The sequence below is a fragment of the Neofelis nebulosa genome, chromosome 16, assembly GCF_028018385.1.
Source record: "Neofelis nebulosa isolate mNeoNeb1 chromosome 16, mNeoNeb1.pri, whole genome shotgun sequence".
Taxonomy (NCBI): Eukaryota; Metazoa; Chordata; class Mammalia; order Carnivora; family Felidae; genus Neofelis; species Neofelis nebulosa.
In genome coordinates this window covers 41,544,224-41,565,444 of record NC_080797.1, presented here as the reverse complement: position 1 = coordinate 41,565,444, position 21,221 = coordinate 41,544,224, and the positions used below count along the sequence as shown (strand labels likewise).

The 21,221-nt window shown below is 42.9% G+C and overlaps 1 protein-coding gene across 3 annotated transcripts in view; it reads left to right on the top strand.

The window, feature by feature from the left end:
• Window positions 1-21,221, top strand: part of CA10 (carbonic anhydrase 10) — a 493,759-nt gene that overhangs the window by 450,795 nt on the left and 21,743 nt on the right. For all 3 annotated transcript variants that reach the window (XM_058704424.1, XM_058704426.1, XM_058704423.1), the window contains one exon: window positions 18,210-18,305. In XM_058704424.1, the coding sequence (XP_058560407.1) occupies window positions 18,210-18,305 (96 nt within the window). The remainder of the gene's footprint in view (window positions 1-18,209; window positions 18,306-21,221) is intronic.

Genomic DNA, 21,221 nt, shown 5'->3' with positions numbered 1-21,221 from the left:
GACAGATAAGGAAACTGACTTTCCCAGCCATGACCCTCAGTCAGAGCGGTACCACCAATCCACATCCACCGCCACACTCCAGTTGTTTGCACCAGAGGGGTTGTTCAGAAAAGTGCAGGAGGCATTTGGGATTGTCACCACGATTGGGAGGTACTACAAGCAATTAGTGGGAGGGGCCCTAAGGTTATAAAGGCCTTGTAATGCATGGGATAGTCACACACATTGAAGACTTGACCAGAGCCAACTGTGCACAGCTCCCTGCCTATAGAACACCACCTGGGTAGCAGAGAGAGGGCTGGATTCTAAGACTGTATCAACCTAGCCAGTAAACCCCTCAGCACCCGTAATTTCTTCCTTCTTCTTCAACATGCCATATCTCTGTGGCTTCCTCCCTCCAGTGTAGTGTGTGAGAACCCCCAGAGCAGATCCCATTATCCTCTGGCATTTGGTTTCATTGTGAGTTGCATAAAGAGTCTGGAACCAACATGGCCATCCTTGCATCATTCAAATTAGTTCCTGAATTATTGTTTTTGTACTTTTTCATTTAAGTATTAGCTCTTTCTTGGTGGGTTTTTTTTTTTTGGTTTTTTTTTTTTCTATTTGTTTTTCAGTGATTGGCTGACCTTCTCTTTTTTCTTGGAACAAGCTAATACTTTTCTGTGTTTGCCAAAAGTTGTTTTGTAGTCATTACTCATCTTTTATAATCTTCCTGAATACTTTTCCTGGTGTTTCAGAAGCTTGTCTGAGGGTGTCCTGTGCCCTGTGATCTGGGTTGATATGTTATTCTTTTAATTCTATATGTTTAAAGGGAAAAAAATCACTAAATAATTTTCAGTGCCATTTATGAGTAAAAAATGTAAGCACATATTCAAATGACTTTTAACTTGTCTGGCACCATGATGTGAGATATGCTGTTGAGTTGCGGTGATCAGATTCCAGGATCTGGAAAGCCTGGCTTACAGAGAAGCCTGGCTTACAGAGTCTGACATGATAGTGAGGAAATGCACCCTGGTGAAGAGTCCCCTGTGCTTACAGACTTCTCTGTATAGTTTTTGGTCGAGTGATCTGTGCAAAAAGCAAATCTGATGTTATCACCATTCCCCATCCCTTCACACATACCCCTTCTGTTGTCTTAAAACTTCTGGTGACTTTCCATTTTTCTTGGAATAAAGGCAAAATTCTTAACAGGATCTCCAAAACTGGACATGGGTGTGGTCCCTATATTTTTCTCTTGGCTCATTTTACCTTCATCCCCCTAACCTGGGCTCCAGCTGTTTCTTCTTATACATGCTTCCCTGGTACCGTGGGGCATTTGTACATGTGCTTCCTTCTGCCTCTGACAGCTTCCTTCTTTTTATCACCTCATGCCCAGTACAGTGCCTGGTGCACAGGGGGTACAAATAAATGGTAATTGAAAGAATAAATGAGAGAAGACATGGAATTCAGTTCTCAGGTTTGGGATATTTTGTTTTGCTTGGGTTTGATTTCATTTGGCCTAAACACTATCAAACCAGAGGTCACAGACTGGCAGCCAGGAGGCCCAGAAACTGTTCCTGACTTGCACACAGGTGTTCTTTGATCTTGGTCCCTATCATCCCCCTGGTCTTGTCAACCTTCTTGGCCCCCTATCATCATTCCATTTGCAACTGCAGGCCTAAACATGCTGTCTACTGCAACTTTCATTTAAATATTCCATATAACCTTTCATTTAAGTATTTCAAATAAATATTTGGTTTTAATTTTATGGGACTTAATTGACTTTGACAAAAACTCAGGAGGCAACAGCCCACACCTCCCACCAATGTGCTTTTTTTTTTTTTTTTAGAAAGCACAAAACCCTGTCCTTGAAATCTTTGTGTTTCCAGATAAAGACCCTGAGGTCTAAACGGGAGCAAGGACCCACCCAACTACTGAGTGGCAGAACTGTCCTTTGAAACCCAGTCCCCTTGACTGCCAGCTTGGGGCTGTTTCTACTCCTCGTCCCTAGAGTCAATCCACTGTGGATGGTGTTTATGTCTATTTAATGGCTTTGAAAGTGTGCGTTTCTAGTGAAGTATTACACTTTACACAATTAACGTGTACAAAATAAAGCCTAGTTTTATGAACGTCGTTTCCAAACTGCTTCACAGATTGATTTACAAGAGGAGAGAAAACTTTCCTCTCTTATCTAAGAGATGTCGTGTTTCGATTTCCCTTAATACGACAGGCAGGAAAGCACTCATCGAAAGTGACTCTTCTGAATTAACACTGACTAAACATGGGGGGTTAGCAAGAGGTCTGTGAGGATTTCATCTTCCTTCCTCCATGATGGCTTGTTTACAGCCTCTGCAGAAAGCAGATGTGACTGAATAATGTGTCGTCAAAGTCTTGGTAGAGTTACTTACTTATAGAGTTGGAGTCTGGCCCGGTGGTTCCTTTGCTCTGGTCTGAGAATCTGGAGCAATAGGGCTCTGTGCCTCTATAATTCACCTAATTTAACCTTTGTTATCTCACTATTCTTCAGAGGACTTCTTTTTCCTCTAAAGACATCATCCAGGTAGCCCCAACCTGCCCACCCCAGCTATTCCCACTAGGATACCTGTAGGAATCATTTGTTAGACTTCTGAAAAGATTGAGTCCTCCAGTGTTCAGAATAAAAAGGAAATGTGTATATGTTTCATTATGCATATATTGCATTACCATCTATAAAGGATTTTCCATACATGCATTGCTTCCTTCAAGTATCTAAGCACATAGAATACACCAGGCATTGTGCCACTCGCTGAAAATACAGCCAGATGTATAATTCATTAACTTCTCAAACCCTTCCCCCAAAAGCCTAGAAGGCACAAGTGGTTGGCCTCACATCACAGATCAGGAAACGGAGACAGAAAAATATTAGGTGATTACCTGAGGTCACAGAGCAGTAAGACACAGAACTTGGATCTTGAGCACCAGAATTTGAGATTCCGAGGCCCTCACACAATCCAGCACCACACAGCTGCCTCTAATTAACAGGAAGAGTCTGATTGCTCCTCTTTTTCTCACTGATCTGAGGTTGGCTCATCCCAGGACCGACTGCAAAGTGGGGCTCAGAAGTCTTTTCGGTTAAGGCCTTGGCATGCACCTGCTGCAGGGCACCTAATAATGGTCATTGCCTGTGGATATTTGACAGATCATGTGTCTCTACTGTTTAATTATATCTAAACTAGTGAGTGCATAAACACTTACAAACAGCTACAAAAGGACAGAAACCTTACACCATGGTCCCCTGGAACGTCATTCACGTTGCACTGTGGGTAGTGGCCCCAAAGCAATGGAGAAGGAAACTTTCAGAGCCTGACTCAGCCTCCCATGGACATACTCAAGTCATCACATGATCTTTGGGAGGCTGTTCCTTCTTCAAGCCCAGAGATCAGACCTCAGACGGACACAATCATTTGGAGGCTGTTCCTTCTTCAAGCCCAGAGATCAGACCTCAGACAGACACGATCATTTGGAGGCTGTTCCTTCTTCAAGCCCAGAGATCAGACCTCAGACAGACACGATCATTTGGAGGCTGTTCCTGCTTCAAGCCCAGAGGTCAGACCCCAGACAGAGACATGCTGGCCATCAGGTTGAAGCACTGGACTCTTCTTTTTTAAGTTCAAAACTGAAGTCATTTTAAGCATAACAATAAAACAGGAGTAACTTACCAGTTTCTACGGTGTCTAAGAGATGGAAGAACCAGCGTCACATTGGTTAAGTCAGAAGAGTCAACTGTTAAAGCCATGTTCTTGGGCCAAGATGAAAAATTACTCCACTAAGATAGGTATTAAGTTGGTATAGATGTGACTTAAATGTAGGTAAATCCTTCCTGAAATGTTCATGGTTCTTTTTTCCCCCACTTCATTCGACCAAATTACATCGGAAGGTTTTTTTTCCAATATTGACCTACTCTTGATTCCTGATACAAAACCTACTTGATCATAATAAAAAAATAAAACAAAATACATAAAATAAAAATGTAAAGTAAAATAATAATAAAAATAATTTTTAACATAATGTTGTTTTTCACTGGCTAATATTCGTTTAGTCTTCTTGAAAATATGATTATAAGAGACACTGGCCTATTGCCCTTTAAATGTCTCATGGAACATGCTTATAAACCCATTTGACCAAGGCTATTCTCTGGGTAATAGAAGTAGAAAAATGATTCTTGTCTTAATCAAAGGAACTATATAACATGATATCCCTGCAATAATTATAACAAAATGAGCCTTCATTAATACTATTTATATGGGCTCTCGAGTTCCTTATTCAATAAACATTGAACAAAAATGACCTGAAGATACTGGAACATGGGTTTTCACCCAGGGGACAAGCTCTTCCACAGTATGACATTGAGGCTAAGAGAGTCAATACATAGATAGTTTGAGACAACATGGCGAGGACATCTACCATTTTAATCATACAAACTACAGAAAGAAAAGACTGTCAGAAGGTTCTTGGCATCAGATGACAATAAAATAAAGTAAGGTGCAAAAATGAATAATAGACCAACCTCGACCTCAAGAAATATAGTCTCCAAGTGTTCACGACCTGGCTCCACTTTTATCTATGGAATATAACAGGTCACTTCATCCTTCTGGGCCTCTTTTCCCTTTATCTGAGCCCCAGCAGCCAGATATGTCTAATAGTAATAACCAAAACTCCCATTTAATGAGTACTTGCTTTGTGCCAGGCACAGTATCTAATCCCTGCTTTAGCTCATTTACATGCTTTAGCTCATTTAATCATCCTGACTCTTTGCGAGGTTATGTTGGAATCACATTTTCTCACATGAAGAAATCGAGGCTCAAAGAGACTAAATAACTCAGAACTTGAACCCAAGACATTTAACTCCAGAACCAGTGGATGATCCTCATCCATGTCCTTCTCTGGGATGCATTGGAGGTCATGGGAGCACAGGCAGGAAGTAGTAGGGTGCCAGTGGTGAGAGCATTAATTAAAATCAGCCAAGGTTCAGAACACACCTGCAAGCATCACTTTCCATCCTGGCAGGTAGCAACCACTGGCTAATAGTTCCAGGAGGATCCAGACCTCATTCCCAGAGAGCATCCTGCTCTGACTTTCTGCAGCTTCTTTTCATGAGCATTGGAAGGGATACAGATGCTTTGAAAAAAAAAAGGATCGTGGGAAGAAGGTTTGGCTTCTAGAAACGGCTATTTCAGAATGCTTCATGGTGGGAGGGGGTGGAGAAAAGCATCAGGGAATAGCCTCGCTTACTGGTTCTTGGTAAAGGTGCGGGAAATATGTCTCTTCAGAAGAGAGAACTCTCTAGAAGACTGTTGGCATGCCATTTGTTTTGTGACAACAGATTTCAAGTCCAGAAACCAGTAAGAAGGAAAGTATGTCCAGTCTTTGCATCACAAAAGGAAAAACGAGGGACATTGAATAACTGCCTTTCATATGTGTGATACTTCGTATGCGTCACCTTGTTTATTTTGCATGTTTGACTATACCCTGCCTAGTTCCTGAAAGACAGTGTAGTGCATTTTGTATTTTATTCCCATGACGATCGTTAGGTGCATTCCCATATTACACATGAAGAAACTACGGCACAAAGGGAATAGACAACTAGCCCGAGGTTATTTGGACAGAAGAGGCATTTGGCTGGATTCAAAGGGATGCCTTTCCAGCACCCTCCTGCACCCAAACATAGCACTCAACACTTGTGTCAACCATCATTCATCTCAGTGCAAAACACCAAATAATCCAAGTTGTGTAGAGGCATCTGGGTGGCTCAGTCATTTGAGCGTCCGACTTTGGCTCAGGTCATGATCTCACAGTTCATGGGTTCGAGCCCCGCATTGGGCTCTGTGCAGACAGCTCAGAGCCTGGAGCCTGCTTCAGATTCTGTGTGTGTGTGTGTGTGTGTGTGTGTGTGTGTGTGTCTCTACCCCTCCCGCACTCACACTCTGTCTCTCTCAGAAATAAATAAACATTAAAAAAAATTTTTTTAATCCAAGTTGTGTTATCTTTTGGGAGAAAATACCATAGTTCACTCACGTTTTATAGGTTGCTGTGATCACTGGACCATATTTGGGGGTCTTTAGTCAATGAAATTATAGGCACTTCTTTTTATTTTTAGCCATAATTGCATTCTGTGTCTTAAAATGGAGGAAATGATCAGTCACCAGGCAGACAGTGATAATTGCCAAACCTTAGGGTGAGAATGTGGCAGTTGGTAAATATCAAACTGCCTTCTCCACCGCAGACCGTGTGCTCTTCCACATAAAGACAAACTTGTTAATGACTCTCTATAAATAAGTTCTAGCTTATAATTGTTGTTCCAAGCAACCGATATTGAAATGTGATCTGCTCTCAAATACAAAACACCTTTCCTTTCCTCTTTCCTTTCTTGTGGAAAGAAAATGTTTGTACACTCAAAAGCAAAGTGGACCAGAGTCGCTTGGCTGTGTGACCTTGGAAGAGTTGTCTAACCTCTCTGTGCCTTTGTTTCATCTTTTGCCTATTTGGGGAACAAATGGGGTACAATGGGTGAGCTCCTTGAGGGAATCGAATATTCGCCATTCATCTCTGGATGCCTGGGGTCTAGTATAGGCTGGATGGAATTTGTGTCTTGACTGTAACGAATCAGACTCTCCTGAATTGAATCTGTCCTTGAAATGTTTAAAGGGCTATAGAAATGTGACAGTGGTAATCAATATCATCTAAAAAGAAAGGAGAGGTTAATATTGATATTCCTTCAGCATGTATTTTCTTCCTATCTTTATAGAACACTTACCAGGTAACGTATGCCCATGAAGTTTTGTATTCATCTCTCAAATTTAAGCTAGCAGGATTGGCAGGCTATGACCTGCCACCCATTTTTATAAAAATAGAGTTTTGCTGGAACCCAGAGAGTTTTGCTGGAACCCATTCTTTTATATTTTGTCCGTGGCTGCTTTCATACAAAAGCAGGCTTGAGGAGTTGTGTCAGAGACCATATAACCCACGTAGCTGGATATATTTACTATCTCACTCTACAGAAAGACTGCCAACCTCTCAATTATAGTATGAGCTACTGGGAATATGTTTCTCTTTAAAAGCCCTCATCTCATATCCAGTGCCCGGAACACGGGGTGCTCCAGAACACGGGGTGTCTGAACGGAGCAAGATAAATCGGAAAATGATCCAGGTTCTGAACAGGCAACATCTTGCTCAAGCTTCCTGAGTGAACAGACTCAAAGTCAGGACCCAGAAGAGGCGGCTGCACACACCTCACCCCTGTTTCTGCAGGAGCTGAGGGCTCTATTATCAATTGCTTGTTTAGTAATTCTGAAGAGCTAATTACTGAGCGCTTACTAGATGCCAGGCCTTGGGCTAAATGCTTTCTGTATTTTGTCTTATAAAATCCTCAGCACAGTTCTGTGAAGTAGTTAATATTATTATCCCTGTTCATAATGAGAGCCTGCCTTGCCCAGGGGTACCCAGTGGCGAGTTCCCATTAGAGATACCCTTTAGGATTCCAAGCTGTCCCTTTACCGGCTCAGCCAGGTGCCTTGCTCTCCCTGTCCCTCGGACATCCCGTTTGATTGTATTACCTCCAGCCTGCATGGCTTCATTCACTCATTTTACAATTGTTTCTACCTTGCTACAGCTAATATGTGCCAGGTACTGTGCTGGACACAAGGGACATCACAGGACCCATTAGACACCATCCTTGCCTGAATGAAGCTTAAGGTCTAGTGAAAGTGATGAGCATTAATCAGTCACACCATATATTGAAATAAAACGGTGATATGTTTCAAAGAGGAAAGGCACGGGATGCCATGAGGGCAGGTTATGGGGGTCTCTCTCAAGAGGTGGCCCTCGAGCTCAGATCTAAAGGAGTTTGTAAATAAAAGGCAGGCACAGAGGTGAGGGAATGGTGTCCTAGAAGGAAGCATGGTGTGTAAGGGAGACTAAAAGGTCACTCTGGCCAGAGCACATAGAACAAGGAGACATGATTGCACAAGCCAGGGACCACACAAGGCTTGTGCTCAGATTTGGGTCTTTGTCTCGGAAGCATTGGGAAACCACTGAGGTATTTAAGCAGGGGAAATTAGAGTGGTGGTGTTATCACTCCAAATGCTGTGTGTGTCGTCTTCTGCTACAAGGCTGCTCTTTCCTGGGTTCACTGAGGGGCTCCTGATAATGGAGCACCACACTGAGAAAGACGAACTAAGGTGTCTACGTCAGAGTCTGAGAACACAGCTGGCCAGCCATGCCGAGGCATGAAGGGTGAACAAGCAGCAGCCTGGCATGCGCCTGCAGGTCACCTCGTTGCTGCAAAGTGTGAACTCGGTTTGAGACCTTTACACCACAGGCTGCTCTCAGCCTAACCAGTGAAAAGGACAACTTGCTGTCGACTTGGAAGTTTGCTTGCAGCAGTTCTGCTCATTTAGTAAAGATGACCTACCAGCTTGGAAGCTGAGAATACTTGTCACCAGAGACAAGTCAGCCTCCTCACTTCCATTATGAGGCACAGAAGCTTTGCCTGTGGTCTTAAGAGTATAGTCATAAACACAATTCTCCACCACCCTTAGAGTGGAGTCCAGACCCTTTAGCATGGCTTGCCAGGCTCTCCCTGGTCTGGTCTGCCTCCCTGTTCAACTCCAACTCGTACTCTTCTCCCTCACTTAGTAGCTGCTCACTGAATGCTTTTGAATGAATCAATGTATAATTGACCATATGATCTTGGGCAGGCACCTTTCTGGTTTCAGTTTCTTCATTTTTATATTTTTTTAATTTTTTAAAATATTTATTCATTTTTGAGAGTGAGAGAGAGACAGAGCATGAGTGGGGGAGGGGCAGAGAGAGTGGGAGACACAGAATCCGAAGCAGGCTCCAGACTCTCAACTGCCAGCACAGAGCCTGATGCAGGGCTTGAACTCATGGACCAAGAGATCATGACCTGAGCTGAAGTCAGATGCCCAACCGACTGAGCCACCCAGGAGCCCCTCAGTTTCTTCATTTTTAAAAGAAGTGGCTGGCCCGGGTTTTCTCTGAAGCCCCTTCCAGGATGAAGAATCTGTAGTATGCAAATTGGGATTCATTCAGCAAACACCTGCCAACATCTCCTCCAAGCAAGTCCCATGGCAGGCACAGAGGATATGATATGATGAAAGACATTCCTGCCCATGAGATGTTTACTCAAAGGTAGAGAAAAGAAGAGCTTCAAAATAACATGGTGCATGAGTGTGAGTAGAGCGTGAATTCTACAGGCATAGGAACTACGTGCAATCCCAACTCTTACCACTCCTTTGAGCAAAGCATCTCATGGAGGCCCGGTGTCCTCATGACTCAAATGGACCTAACGGCACAACTCATGGAATTTTGCGAGGGTTAAATGAGGTGATGTTACTGCTGGTGTTATCTCTCTCATAAATAAGTGTTCAGCAAGTGTTGGTGATGATTATCAACAAATGATGATGGTGGCTAATGTCAACAATAACATCCAGCACCCATGCGATTGTACCAGCTGTCTATGGCTTACATCTGTTCTGATCACACAGTACTTAGGCCATCCCAGCTGTAAAATATTTTGAACCTGGCCCTGGATGAGAGCGCCATGGAGCAGAGAGGAGCTGCACTTGATGCTCAAGGTCAGTGATTCATGGAGAATGTCCTCCTGGAGAAGCTGAGGTTAGAACTGAGCTGTAAGGTAAAGAAGGGTAGGCAAGATCTCCTCTGTCTCCACTCTGCCCTGGGAAATCTTTCAAAAACGCACTTTGGGTCAAGTGATTTCTTCCTTAAAACCAGTGACTTCCAGTTGCACTTAGAATAAAATCAAAGCTCTTTACCATTATCGGCAAAGCCCTCCATGAGCTGGTCCTTCACCCTTTCTCAGCCATACTCAGCCATTTGTCCCTACCCCTTTGCATAGGCTGTTCTCTCTGCCAGCTAGGAGCCTCCCTCTAGTCTTGTATGCCCAGCTGCTTTTCGTCATCAGAACGCAGCTTGGATGTCGCCTCTGCAGACAAGCCTTCACCAACAATACACTTCCTGACCTTTTTCCCCGCTCCCACATGCCCTGCCCCCATTTCCTCCACTACTGCCGTCCACTTTGCAAGCCAAAGTCTTGTTTGTTTCCTTCAAAGCTCTTGATACTATCTGAAATCATCTCCAGGATGTCAAGGACTTCATCTGTCTTACCCAGCTGGCCTCGGCATGCAGTTGGCCTTCCAAGATTTTCTGAACAAGTGAATTCCAGGTCCCTGTAAAGGTCTGAGTGAAGCAGCTTGTTCTGGGATGAGAACACAAGGTTCAAGCTAGTGCCACAAGGAAGAGTCCCATGAGTTCACGAAGGACTTAAGTACAGAGAATGTGCTGGACCCTGGTGTCAGGCTCTGAGCCGCATCTGAGCATCATGAAAAAAACCAACAATACCTTATTTCATCCTCTAAGATAGCTATTTCTCAGCCTTACATTTCCCTCTACGAGGGCACCCATCTAAATTAATAAGAAGTCAAGATTATAAAATAATTTCCTGTAATCCAGGGTTAACACTTCACATGGTAATTCCAATGAGGCTGGCAAAAGCCCTTGGGGCATCTCTTTAATGAATAACTAAACTTGCTGCTTAATTAGCATGTCACTAAAACCCCCAAAGAGTTTGCTTTTGTGAGCAGTTTCCACATTGTCCCTCTTGTCTTCGTGTCCTTGCACTTGCTAAGAGGTCAAACATCTACTTGCTATCCCTTATTTCATGTCAGACACTGATTACCTTGAGTAAACCCCAAAGTTGAGTCTCAGGCCATACCTGAGTGCTCATGCAGATTATTAAAAATTCTAAATTTGTAGGCATTGGGTTTTAAAATATTACCTGTAACTGGCAAGAAGTAATCCATAGACATCCCTTTCAGAATCTACCTGCCAATGGGGCGCCTGGGTGGCTCAGTCGGTTGAGCGGCCGACTTCAGCTCAGGTGATGTTCTCATGGTTTGTGGTTCGAGCCCCACATCAGGCTCTGTGCTGACAGCTCAGAGCCTGGAGCCTGTTTCAGATTCTGTGTCTCTCTCTCTCTCTGACCCTCCCCTGTTCATGCTCTGTCTCTCCCTGTCTCAAAAATAAATAAAAACGTTAAAAAAAAATTTAAAAAAAAGAATCTACCTGCCAATCTAACTAGCAAGCTACACCCTGTACGTGGCTGCTCCCCCCACCAACCCAAATCAACAGCAGGACCAACAGTAGACCCTGTTCCCCCACCCACACCCACACCACGCACATTGTGAGTGGTTAGTGGGTGCTTGATTGGCATCCCAGTGCCTGGCTGCAGACGAACAAAGCAACAGCTGCAGGAACTATAATTGCCACTGAAGGGACCTGGAAGGTAGCTCTTTTTCACAGGGAAGCCCTACTTGTGCGTGATACGTGAGCTGGTGCAGGCCCCATGCATCTTCTGCTCTTTGCTTTAATGCCAGAATTGTGTCCTGACAAGTGGAAACAGGAAGCCTGGCCACTGCCAAGCTGCCTCGTAGGGTCTTCTGGGGCTCCTGACAGTTCTGAGGCTTGGGAATTCCCACTCATCCCAAACACATACACATTCTGAGGCTCCTACGGAACACTGTCTGCCTGAAATAGCTGCCTCCTGAAAGTATGCCCTCCCTCCCTCCAGGCTCTCCCTGCTTTAATCTGCCTTCTTACAGCCCATGCTGATTATCTTACCCTCTGCTCAGAACCCTTCCATAGGTCATCTTCTGGGCCTTCTATGATCTGGACTCAGCCCATCTCCTCACATACATAATTCACATACCCCTCAACCCAGTCTAAATAAACCAGAAGAGCAGGGAACAGCCAGACACGACAGGGCTCTGCCAGCCAACAAACATTGTCTGCTAAACCAGTGTTTATCCAAGTTTCATGTGCATTCAAATCACTGGGGGTTTGCTAAAATGCAGATTTTCATGCAGGAGATCTAGAGTAGGGCTCAAGACTCTACATTTCTAACAAGTTCCCTTCTGGAGGCCATGGAGCTGCTGGTCCCTGCAGTACACACTGAGTAGGAAAGCACTATGGATCTTTTTAACATCTGATTTGTATGCCTTGGGAGGGGGAATATGCTGTATTCAAAATAGCTTTATTTTAAGATTATATTAATTCTGTAAAATCACCATTTTGGTAGATCAAAAAGTCAATTTCATATGGTTCAACCTAACATAAGAAATGGGCCATCAATGACTCCTAATAGGAACCAGAGCTCATGATCTCAGAATCCTAGCCAAGTTACCTTGGAACAAAGAGGAGGCAAGACATCAGGTCAAGATGCCAGATGTGTCGACTTAAGCTTAGAGCAGAGCACAGCCTCACCCCTATATTTACCATCCCCTTTCTCACAGTCCCTGGCCCCTACAGAATGCCACCCTGTGGGCCTCCTCGTGGCTCAAGAGACTTCTTCCTGCATTTTTCAGTCTTGTAATTTGGAGAGAAGAACCACTCCACTGGACTGCCTTCCACTTCCCATCTCTCCAATGCCAGGTTCTCAGAACACGCTGAAATTTCAAGGCATACCCTGTAGCACTGGCACGTCCCCAGGTGGCTTTGTAGGTCACCTGGTGGGAAGATCTTAGCAGATGGCAGGATGTGTTTTGATTCTCATTAAGAAACTTACTCAACACTGAAGGGGGGTGTGGCAGGTCCCCCACAGCTCCTGGTTCTTCCACATGGCAACACTTCTCCACCTGCAGAAAGTCCTGGCTGTGTGTGTGGGTGAGTGGGAGGGAGGAAGGTAAATGATAAGCATAGGCCTGAACAACCTGCCTGATAAACTGGCAGACCACACTTGCCAGCCCCTGCCTATGGTTGACTTTCTGATTGCAGAAGAGCTGCTGTATGACCATCTGCCACCATTGGCAAAACGCACAAGAAGTGAAAAAGCAATACGCACGTAGGATATTTCAAGAGCAGCAATACCGTGCTCCCTCCATGAAAAGCTCTACTGACTCAAGATGTTCAGGGTTTTCTCAGATCCAAGGTTCTATCCACATGATTGGGCATTGATGGGATGTGGATGCTCACTGCTTATGTTGCACTGGTTCTCCACTTCAGCTGCCCACTAGCTGGAGAGCATTTAACAAATCCCAGAGCTCTGTCCCCACCCCAAATCAATTAAATCAGAATTGGGGGAACAAGCATAAGTGGGTATTAAAAGCACCCAGGTGATTTGAATGCACCCTGAAGGTTGCAAACCACTGTGTTAGAGGTGGTTTATCTTTTTAAGTTTATTTATTTATTTTCAGAGAGAGGGAGAGCATGAACCAAGGAGGGACAGAGAGAGAGGAAGAGAGAATTCCAAGCCAGCTCCACACTGCCAATGCAGAGCCCAATGTGGGATTCAAACTCACAAACCAGACACTTAACCAACTGAACCACCCAGGCACTCCGGTTTTTTCAAAAATCAAAGAAAAGCACCTTTTTCCTTTTTTTTGTTTTTTTATCATTGACTTCCTTAGCTTCTGAAACTTCACTTCCTTTTTTTTTAATGTGTTACAGGATATTGGTAATAATGAATACACTTAAACTTTTCAGAGGCACAAAACCATTTTACATACACTATCTTACTAGATTCTCAAATCAGCCTGTGGAAAATGTTAACACCACTACAGAGAGATATATGCTCAGCTTGCTGTGACATTGTTTATCAGAGAGAAGAAAAAATTGAAACAACCAGAAAGCTAGTAAGAGGCTAGATAAATGTGTTGTGGGGCATTCGTGCAACAGAAAATTGTACAGCTATTGTAAAGACTTAGGTAGCTCTGTACACACTGACTTATAAAGACAGCCACAAACTATTTTTAAATTTAACAAATCAAGTCCACAATCATACTTAGAAATGATTCCATTGTTACTGGGTTTATTCATTTTTTTTAACAACTTTTTGAGTTTTCTTTGAAATGTAAAAATTGTATATGTTTAAGGTGTGTAACTTGATGTTTTGATATATGAATATAATTTGGAAAGATCACTACAGACAAACTAAATAACATATCCATCACCTCTACATAGTTACTATTGTGCGTGCGTGTATAAAGATTTAAGAACTGTACTCTTAGCAAATTTCAAGTATACAGTGCACTATTGTTAACTATCATCACCAGGCTGTACTCAGAGCTCCTGAACTCATTTATTTTGCATAACTGAGACTTTGAACCCTTTGACCAACCTCTCATTTCCCCTCCCTCCCCCATCCCTTGACAACCACCAAGCTATTCTTTGTTTCTATGAGTTTGACTATTTTAGATGCTTTACATAAGTGAGATCAGACGGTATTTGTCTTTCTGGGTCTGCCTTATTTCACTTAGAATGATGTCCTTCTGGTTCATCCGTGTTGTCACAAATGGCAGGATTTCTTTCATTTTTATGGATAAATAATATTCCATCTTATTTTCCTTTATACAGTTACTTTATCCATTCATTCATCAATAGAAACTTAGGTTATCTCCATATCTTGGATATTGTGAATAATGCTGCAATGAACATAGGACTGAAGATGTCTGTTTGAGATCCAGATTTGCTTTGGATCTATACCCAGAATGGTATTGCTGAATCAAATGGTAGTTCTATTTTTAACTTTTTGAAGAACCTCCATAGTGTTTTCCATGATGGTGATATACCAGTTTACATTCCTATCAACGGACTACAAGGGTTCCCTTTTCTCTGTATCCTCACCAACACTTGTGATCTCTTGTCTTTTGGACCATAGCTATTCTAACAAGTGTGTAGTGATATTTCATTGTGGTTTTGATTGGCATTTTCCTGATGACTGTTGCTGTTGAGCACCTTTCCAGGTACCTATTGGCCATTTGTGTGTCTTATTTTGAGAAATGTCAATTCAAGTCCTTTGCCTATTTTTAACCAGGCTATTTGGTTTTTTGCTAATGAGTCGTATGAGTTTCCTATATAGTTTGGATATTGACCCCTCATTAGATATATGGTTTGAGAATATTTTCTCCATCCTATTGGTTGCCTTTTCACTGTTTGATTGTTTCCTTTGCTGTGCAGAAGCTTTTTAGTTGGAGACAATCCTGCTTGTCTGCTTTTGCTTTTATTGCCTGTACTTTTTGGTGTCATGACCAAAAATTGCCAAGAAGCTTTTTCCCTGTGTCTTCTTCTACTATATTACCATTTCAGGTCTTATCTATAAGTCTTTAGTTTAAGTTAACTATGATATATGATATAAGATAGGGTCCAATTTCATTCTTCTTCATGGGATATCCAATTTTCCCAACATCTTTTACTGAAGAGACTATCCTTTGCCCATTGTGTATTCTTAGCATACTTGTTGAAGATCTGTTAACCATAAGTGTATGGATTTATTTCTGGGCCCTTCATTCTGTTCCACCAGTCCATACATGTTTTTATGTCAGTACTATACTGACATAAAATTATTATAGCTTTGAAGTATATTGTGGAATCAGGAAGCTTTGTTCTTCTTATTCAAGATTGCTTTGTCTCTTTCAGAGTCTTACGTGGTTCCATATTAATTTTAGGAAGGTTTGTTCTATTTCTGTAAAGAATGCCATTGGAATTTTGATAGGGACTTAATTGAATAGTAGTATGAACATTAACAATATTAATATTAATTTTTCCAGCCCATGAGCACAGGATGACTTTTCATTTATCTGTGTCTTCTTTAATTTTCTTTCATCACTGCTTTATAGTTTTTGGTGTACAACCCTTTCACTTCTTTGGTTAAGCTTATTCTTAAGTACAGTTGAGCCTTGAACAATGTGAGGGTTAAGGGTACCAACCCCCATGAAGTCAAAAATCCCTGTGAACTTTTGACTTCACACAAACATAATTGCTAATAGCCTACTATTGACCAAAAGCCTTATAGATAACATAAAGTCAGGTAACACATATTTTGTACATACCTGTGTTAAGGTAACAGGTAAGCTTACCTGTGTAAGCTAGAGAAAATAAAATGTTATTAAGAAAATCATAAGGAAGAGAAAAAATATTTACAATATTGTACTGTATTTATAAAAAAAAACCCACAAATCTGCATGTAAGTGGACCAGCTCAGTTCAAACCTGTGTTGTTCAAGGTCAACTGTATTTTATTCTTTTTGTTGCTATTGTAAATGAGATTGACTTTATTAATTCCCTTTTCAGATACTTCATTGTTAGTGTATAGAAATGCCACCAATTTTTGTGTACTGAATGTGTATCCTGCAATTTTACTGAATTCATTTATTAGTGCAAACAGTTTTTTGATGTGGGGGAATCTTCAGTGTGTTCTACATATATGATTATTTCATCTGGAGAGATAATTTTCCTCCTTTCTTTCTGATTTGGATGCCTTTTATTTCTTTTTCTTATCTAATTGCTCTGCCTAGGACATTCAGCACTATGTTGACTAGAAGTGGAAAGATTGGGTATCATTGCCGTGTAATGGATCTTAAAGAAAAAGTTTTCAGTTTTTCCCTATTGATTATGATGTTAGCTATGGGCTTTTCATATATGGCCTTTATTGTGTGGAGGTAAGTTCCTTCTATACCTGCTTTTGTTGAGAGTTTTTGTCGTGAATGGATGGCGAATTTTGCCAGATGCTTTTTCTAAATCTATTGAGATGGTCATGCGGTTTTTATCTTTCATTCTGTTAATGTGGTAGGTCACACCGATTGATTTACATATGTTAAACCATCCTTGCATCCCAGGAATAAATCCTACTTGGTCCTGATGTATAATGCTTTCAATGTGTTATTGAATTCAGTTTGCTAGAATTCTACTGAGGTTTTTTGCCTGTGTTCATTAGGGATATTGGCCTATAATTCTCTTTTCTTAAAGTTTTTGGCTTTGTTTGGTATCAGGATGATGCTGGCCTCACAGATTTGCAAGTATTCTCTCTTCAGTTTTTTGGAAGAGTTTAAAAAGGATCAGTATGAGTTCTTCTTTGAATGACTGGTGGAATTCACCCACAAAGCCATCTGGTCCAGGGCTTTTCTTTGTTGGGGGGTGGGAGATTGATTACTACTTCAGTTCTCTTTATTTGTATTAATCTGTTCAGGTTTTTATTTCTTCTTGATTCAGTGTTGGTAGGTTGTGTGTTTCTAGGAATTTATCAATCCTAGAAAATTTCTAGGATCCTAGATGATCCTAGGAATTTATAGATCTTAGACCTATATGATTTCTTAAACCCTACATGTGTATCTGTGTGTGATCTATAAGCATAAAAAATATATATCTGGAAGGATAGATGCTAAGCTGTTAATAGTCATATTGCTTGGGCTAGGATTACACAAAGGTGGAGGGAAACTTTTTTTAGGTTGTTACAAATATTATACCTCCATGATTTTTTTAAAAATCTATTTTAAAACCACAGCCTGAGATGAATTCTAAGGAGAAAATCACACCTGTTTTTCAGAGGAAGCAATCAAGTCTCAGTGAGGTGGAGTAAATTATTCATATGGCTAAAAATTGGTGGGGCATTAGTTGAACATGTATGTGTGCTATGTTTCAAAATTTCTTAGAAAATAATTTTCAAAAAATTAAGTAAAAGAGGGAAACCCTAGTTTTCTGGAGCCAAGATCCAAGACTCCATGTGCTACCCACACTAACTATGGCACAAAGGCTCAACAAGCAGAGTGCTGACTTTCACTGAGCAAGGAGGGAATTGAGTCCCGCACGGTCAGATGACCTTGGCAGATTGGTGCATCAGGAGCTTCAGCCATCACTCTCTCTCTGTCAGGACTTCAGCATTTCATAGGCTGGCCACTGTCCTCTCAGAGTCACTGGGCTAACTCAGAACCTAACCATTCCCTGCTTGCCCAAGGCCATGAGGAAGATTCACTCAGTGCCAGTGACAGCTGTGGATGCAGCCGGGAGAGCGCGTCCACCCCTACAGGGCAGTTCTACTCCTAATAAGGGAAACTCACTTTACACACACTTTAGGGGGAATGTCCTGGGTTGGAGCCAGAGCCAGATGGGCACTGAGCTTATTAAAGGCATGATTATTACCAGAAAACATTTGCAAATATGTATGGGTTCTTTTCTGTGTGTGTGTGTGCATGCATTATACACACACACACACACACACACACACACACACACACACCTCCCTGAATTGCTTTCAATTACAAGATTGCCTTTACAATTGTTCTACAATACACCTTATGGTGAACCCTTCTGTAGGGTGGCTATGCTGTGCCTCACACCTTTTCATGTGAGACTGTTGTTCTTACTGCTGTTTTTCCCTCCTGCCAGGTGCAGCTCATCCACTATAACCATGAGTTATACACAAATGTCACAGAAGCCGCAAAGAGCCCTAATGGATTGGTGGTAGTTTCTATATTTATAAAAGTAAGTGTCTTTCGTTCTTTCGTTCTTTTCTTGCCATTCCCACCCCAGGTCGGAATACCAGCTTAGTCTCTGTTGGATCTTAGAAATAACAAAAGGGGTGATGTCCATGCCCAGGAAAAGCTGCAGGGTGGCGACTTTTATATCCATGAGATCTATGAAAAAAAGAGGTCTCTTTCATGAAGACTCAACAAAATGATGGTTCTTCCATTTCATAGCATCAGGGGCCTGAGGATTTAGGCAGCCTTTGTCTCAGAAAGAAAATGCGTGCTAGATCCAGGGACAGGCTTCAGGTCCCACATCATGCAAAAGATTCAAAAGGATGCAACAGAAGGGGAGGGGTGGCTCCCTGACAGCCCACAGGATCACACTCCTGTCCACCAGTTGCCCGTTGGAAACAGAGATGCAAGGGCAATGTGGGATGTCCCTCCCCTCCCACACTGCCCTGAACAGCTCCCTCCAGCTTCCCTGAAGATGCTCTGAACATCACCTCCCATCCTCCCCTTTCCCTCATAAGTATCCCCAGGAGAAATTAAGCAAAGATCACCATGGCTGACTTTATGACATTCTTAGGAGACTCTACACCTCCCTAACAGTCAACGACAATGACAGATCTCCAGCCGTGAAAATTCTAAGTTGTTAAAAAAAAAAAATACTCCCCTTGAGCATTTTGACAGATATGGAGTGAAGCAGGTATGCACAGTTAAAAGAAAATGGACAAAGAAGAAATGTCTTTCCAATTGGAAAAAGAAAGAGAGAGAGAGGGAGAAATAACAAAAGACATGTGTGACAGTTCCAAAAGTTGGAAGTTGCCGTGTCAGCCCCTTGGGAAGTTTTGGCCAGATCGTGAGAGGAGGTGCCCCAGTTGGAACTTGGAATCTGGTGGATATGATCAATAGAAATCCAGCATTTGCTACTGGGGGTTTTTAACAGAGTTCTCGTGGTGACATCATCACTGCTTAGGACAATAGGCATGGGGGTACCCCAGGCACTATACCCACTATTCCCTCCCCAAAAGCATCACCCTTTGCAATAGGCACTTTGTGCCATCTGGTCATCCTTCTCCAGAGCCCATGCCACCTCCTGAGTTCCTCTCCCTCACCTGGTTCCCATCAGGCCTTTTTTGTGGCCTGGGCAGAACTGTACATTTGGGCAGAGGCATTTGTGACATGTTGGCCACCAAACTCCTATAGCTTGTCATCAGCAAATATAGGAAGGGGCTGTTGGCCAAGGAAGCATATTTTTAGGCTGCCATGCCTTCTGAGTACCTGATGTGATGCCCCAAGGAAAATTGATCCTAGCACGAATCCTGCCAGTCCCTGCCCTACACCTCTTGGTGCTGTCACAGACCCTGTTATAATGAACACAGATTCCTGAATTCCAGGCAATGGAGATGTGTATTTTACAGAGATTTTATTACTTAACCCAAATAATGAGTCTGTGGGGTAGGCATTAGTGTCCTTATCTTGCAGATGAGGAAAATGGCTCAGAGAATCTTGGCTTTCCACCCAAGTGTATGTAGCTCTTAACAGCCCATCCAGGAATGGAGCCCAGGTCTTCCTTGATTTTAATACTATGACCTTATTCACACTATATGCCTCCGCAACAGAGCATGGAGAAAGCAACTGAGATGAAGAAGACAGAACATGATATTCATAAACATCTCCCCCACATCCCTATGCTACCCACAAGCACAAGGCCAATTCCCATATCCCTCAACCAGCCTCAGTCATGACATTGGTAACAGCTAGTGTGTTCATCCTGGACCGTGCTCATTGTTGTGTCACAATATTGCATCATACATGCCTGGGAGCTCACCTCCTTCATTGGCTTTCCCGATGCCAGGGTTCCATGTCAGCCAACCTGGGCTGCCCAACAATGCCCGTCCTTTGGTGGGTGCTTCAGCCTTGGCCCTTGACTGCCTCACTTTGCTCAAAGCACCTGAGTCAGCAGATGTCATCCTGGAAGCTCAGGCACATTACAGCTGACAGGGTGATTGATACTCCAGGAAGTCAGCCTCCTCAACAGCAAACTATGGGCGTGTTTCACCAGCTCTGGCAGGAGCATGCTGTGCACCAAGAATACTGACACAGGTCTTGGCTGCGTCCCTGCGGGTTGCTGGAGGAACTTCCGCCTCTGCCCCTGCAGTCAGTGAAAAGGTGAGGACTAGCGCCTGCACCTTCTCAGGCCAGTTTGGCCCCTAGGGATGCTTCCAGTCTTTTCCTGAGCAAAGCTGACACTTTCTGGCCAGACCTCAAACAAAATAAGCCACAGCATTTCTATCTTTGTCCAACATAATCAACTCCCAGATGCTTCACAGTGAGTTATCCAAGCTGAGACTTGTCATTTATTCATCCCGAAACACTGATTGAGTGTGGGACACAGGCGGGTCCTGTATTCGGCACGGGCCTAGAAATGAGGTGAACCTAAGCCCTTAGCACTAAGGGCACACAGGCTCTGGTGGTCCTTCCCTCCTTCTGATTTTTCTGCCTCTTCTTCCCAGCTCCCTGCCTGGTAGGCAGGCATAGAAAATGAGAGGCCCCCACCTCTAGGTAAGCAGATCCCTAGAGATGGCACCCTGCTGAAAGCTGAGTCGTTGAAAGGTTGGAGTTGTTGGCTAAAATAAGGGAATTGTTTATCTGGGGGTTTTATTTATCTCTGTCCCCTTCTAATCCCCCATCCTTCCCATGACCACAGGGAACTGAGGTTTGGCTGTAATTACTGCTCAATCACACACCATTAACTTCCCACTTAAGCTCACTTATACCCAGTACATACTTTATCCTCCCTCCCACGCCGCGAACACACTAGAGCCCACAAATCATCTGTGTGCACTTTGGAAATTTTTCAGTTATTTTTAATCAGCTTTTCAAAAAGGTCCAGTCCCAACGTTAGCGCTGTCCAGACTCACCGGGTACC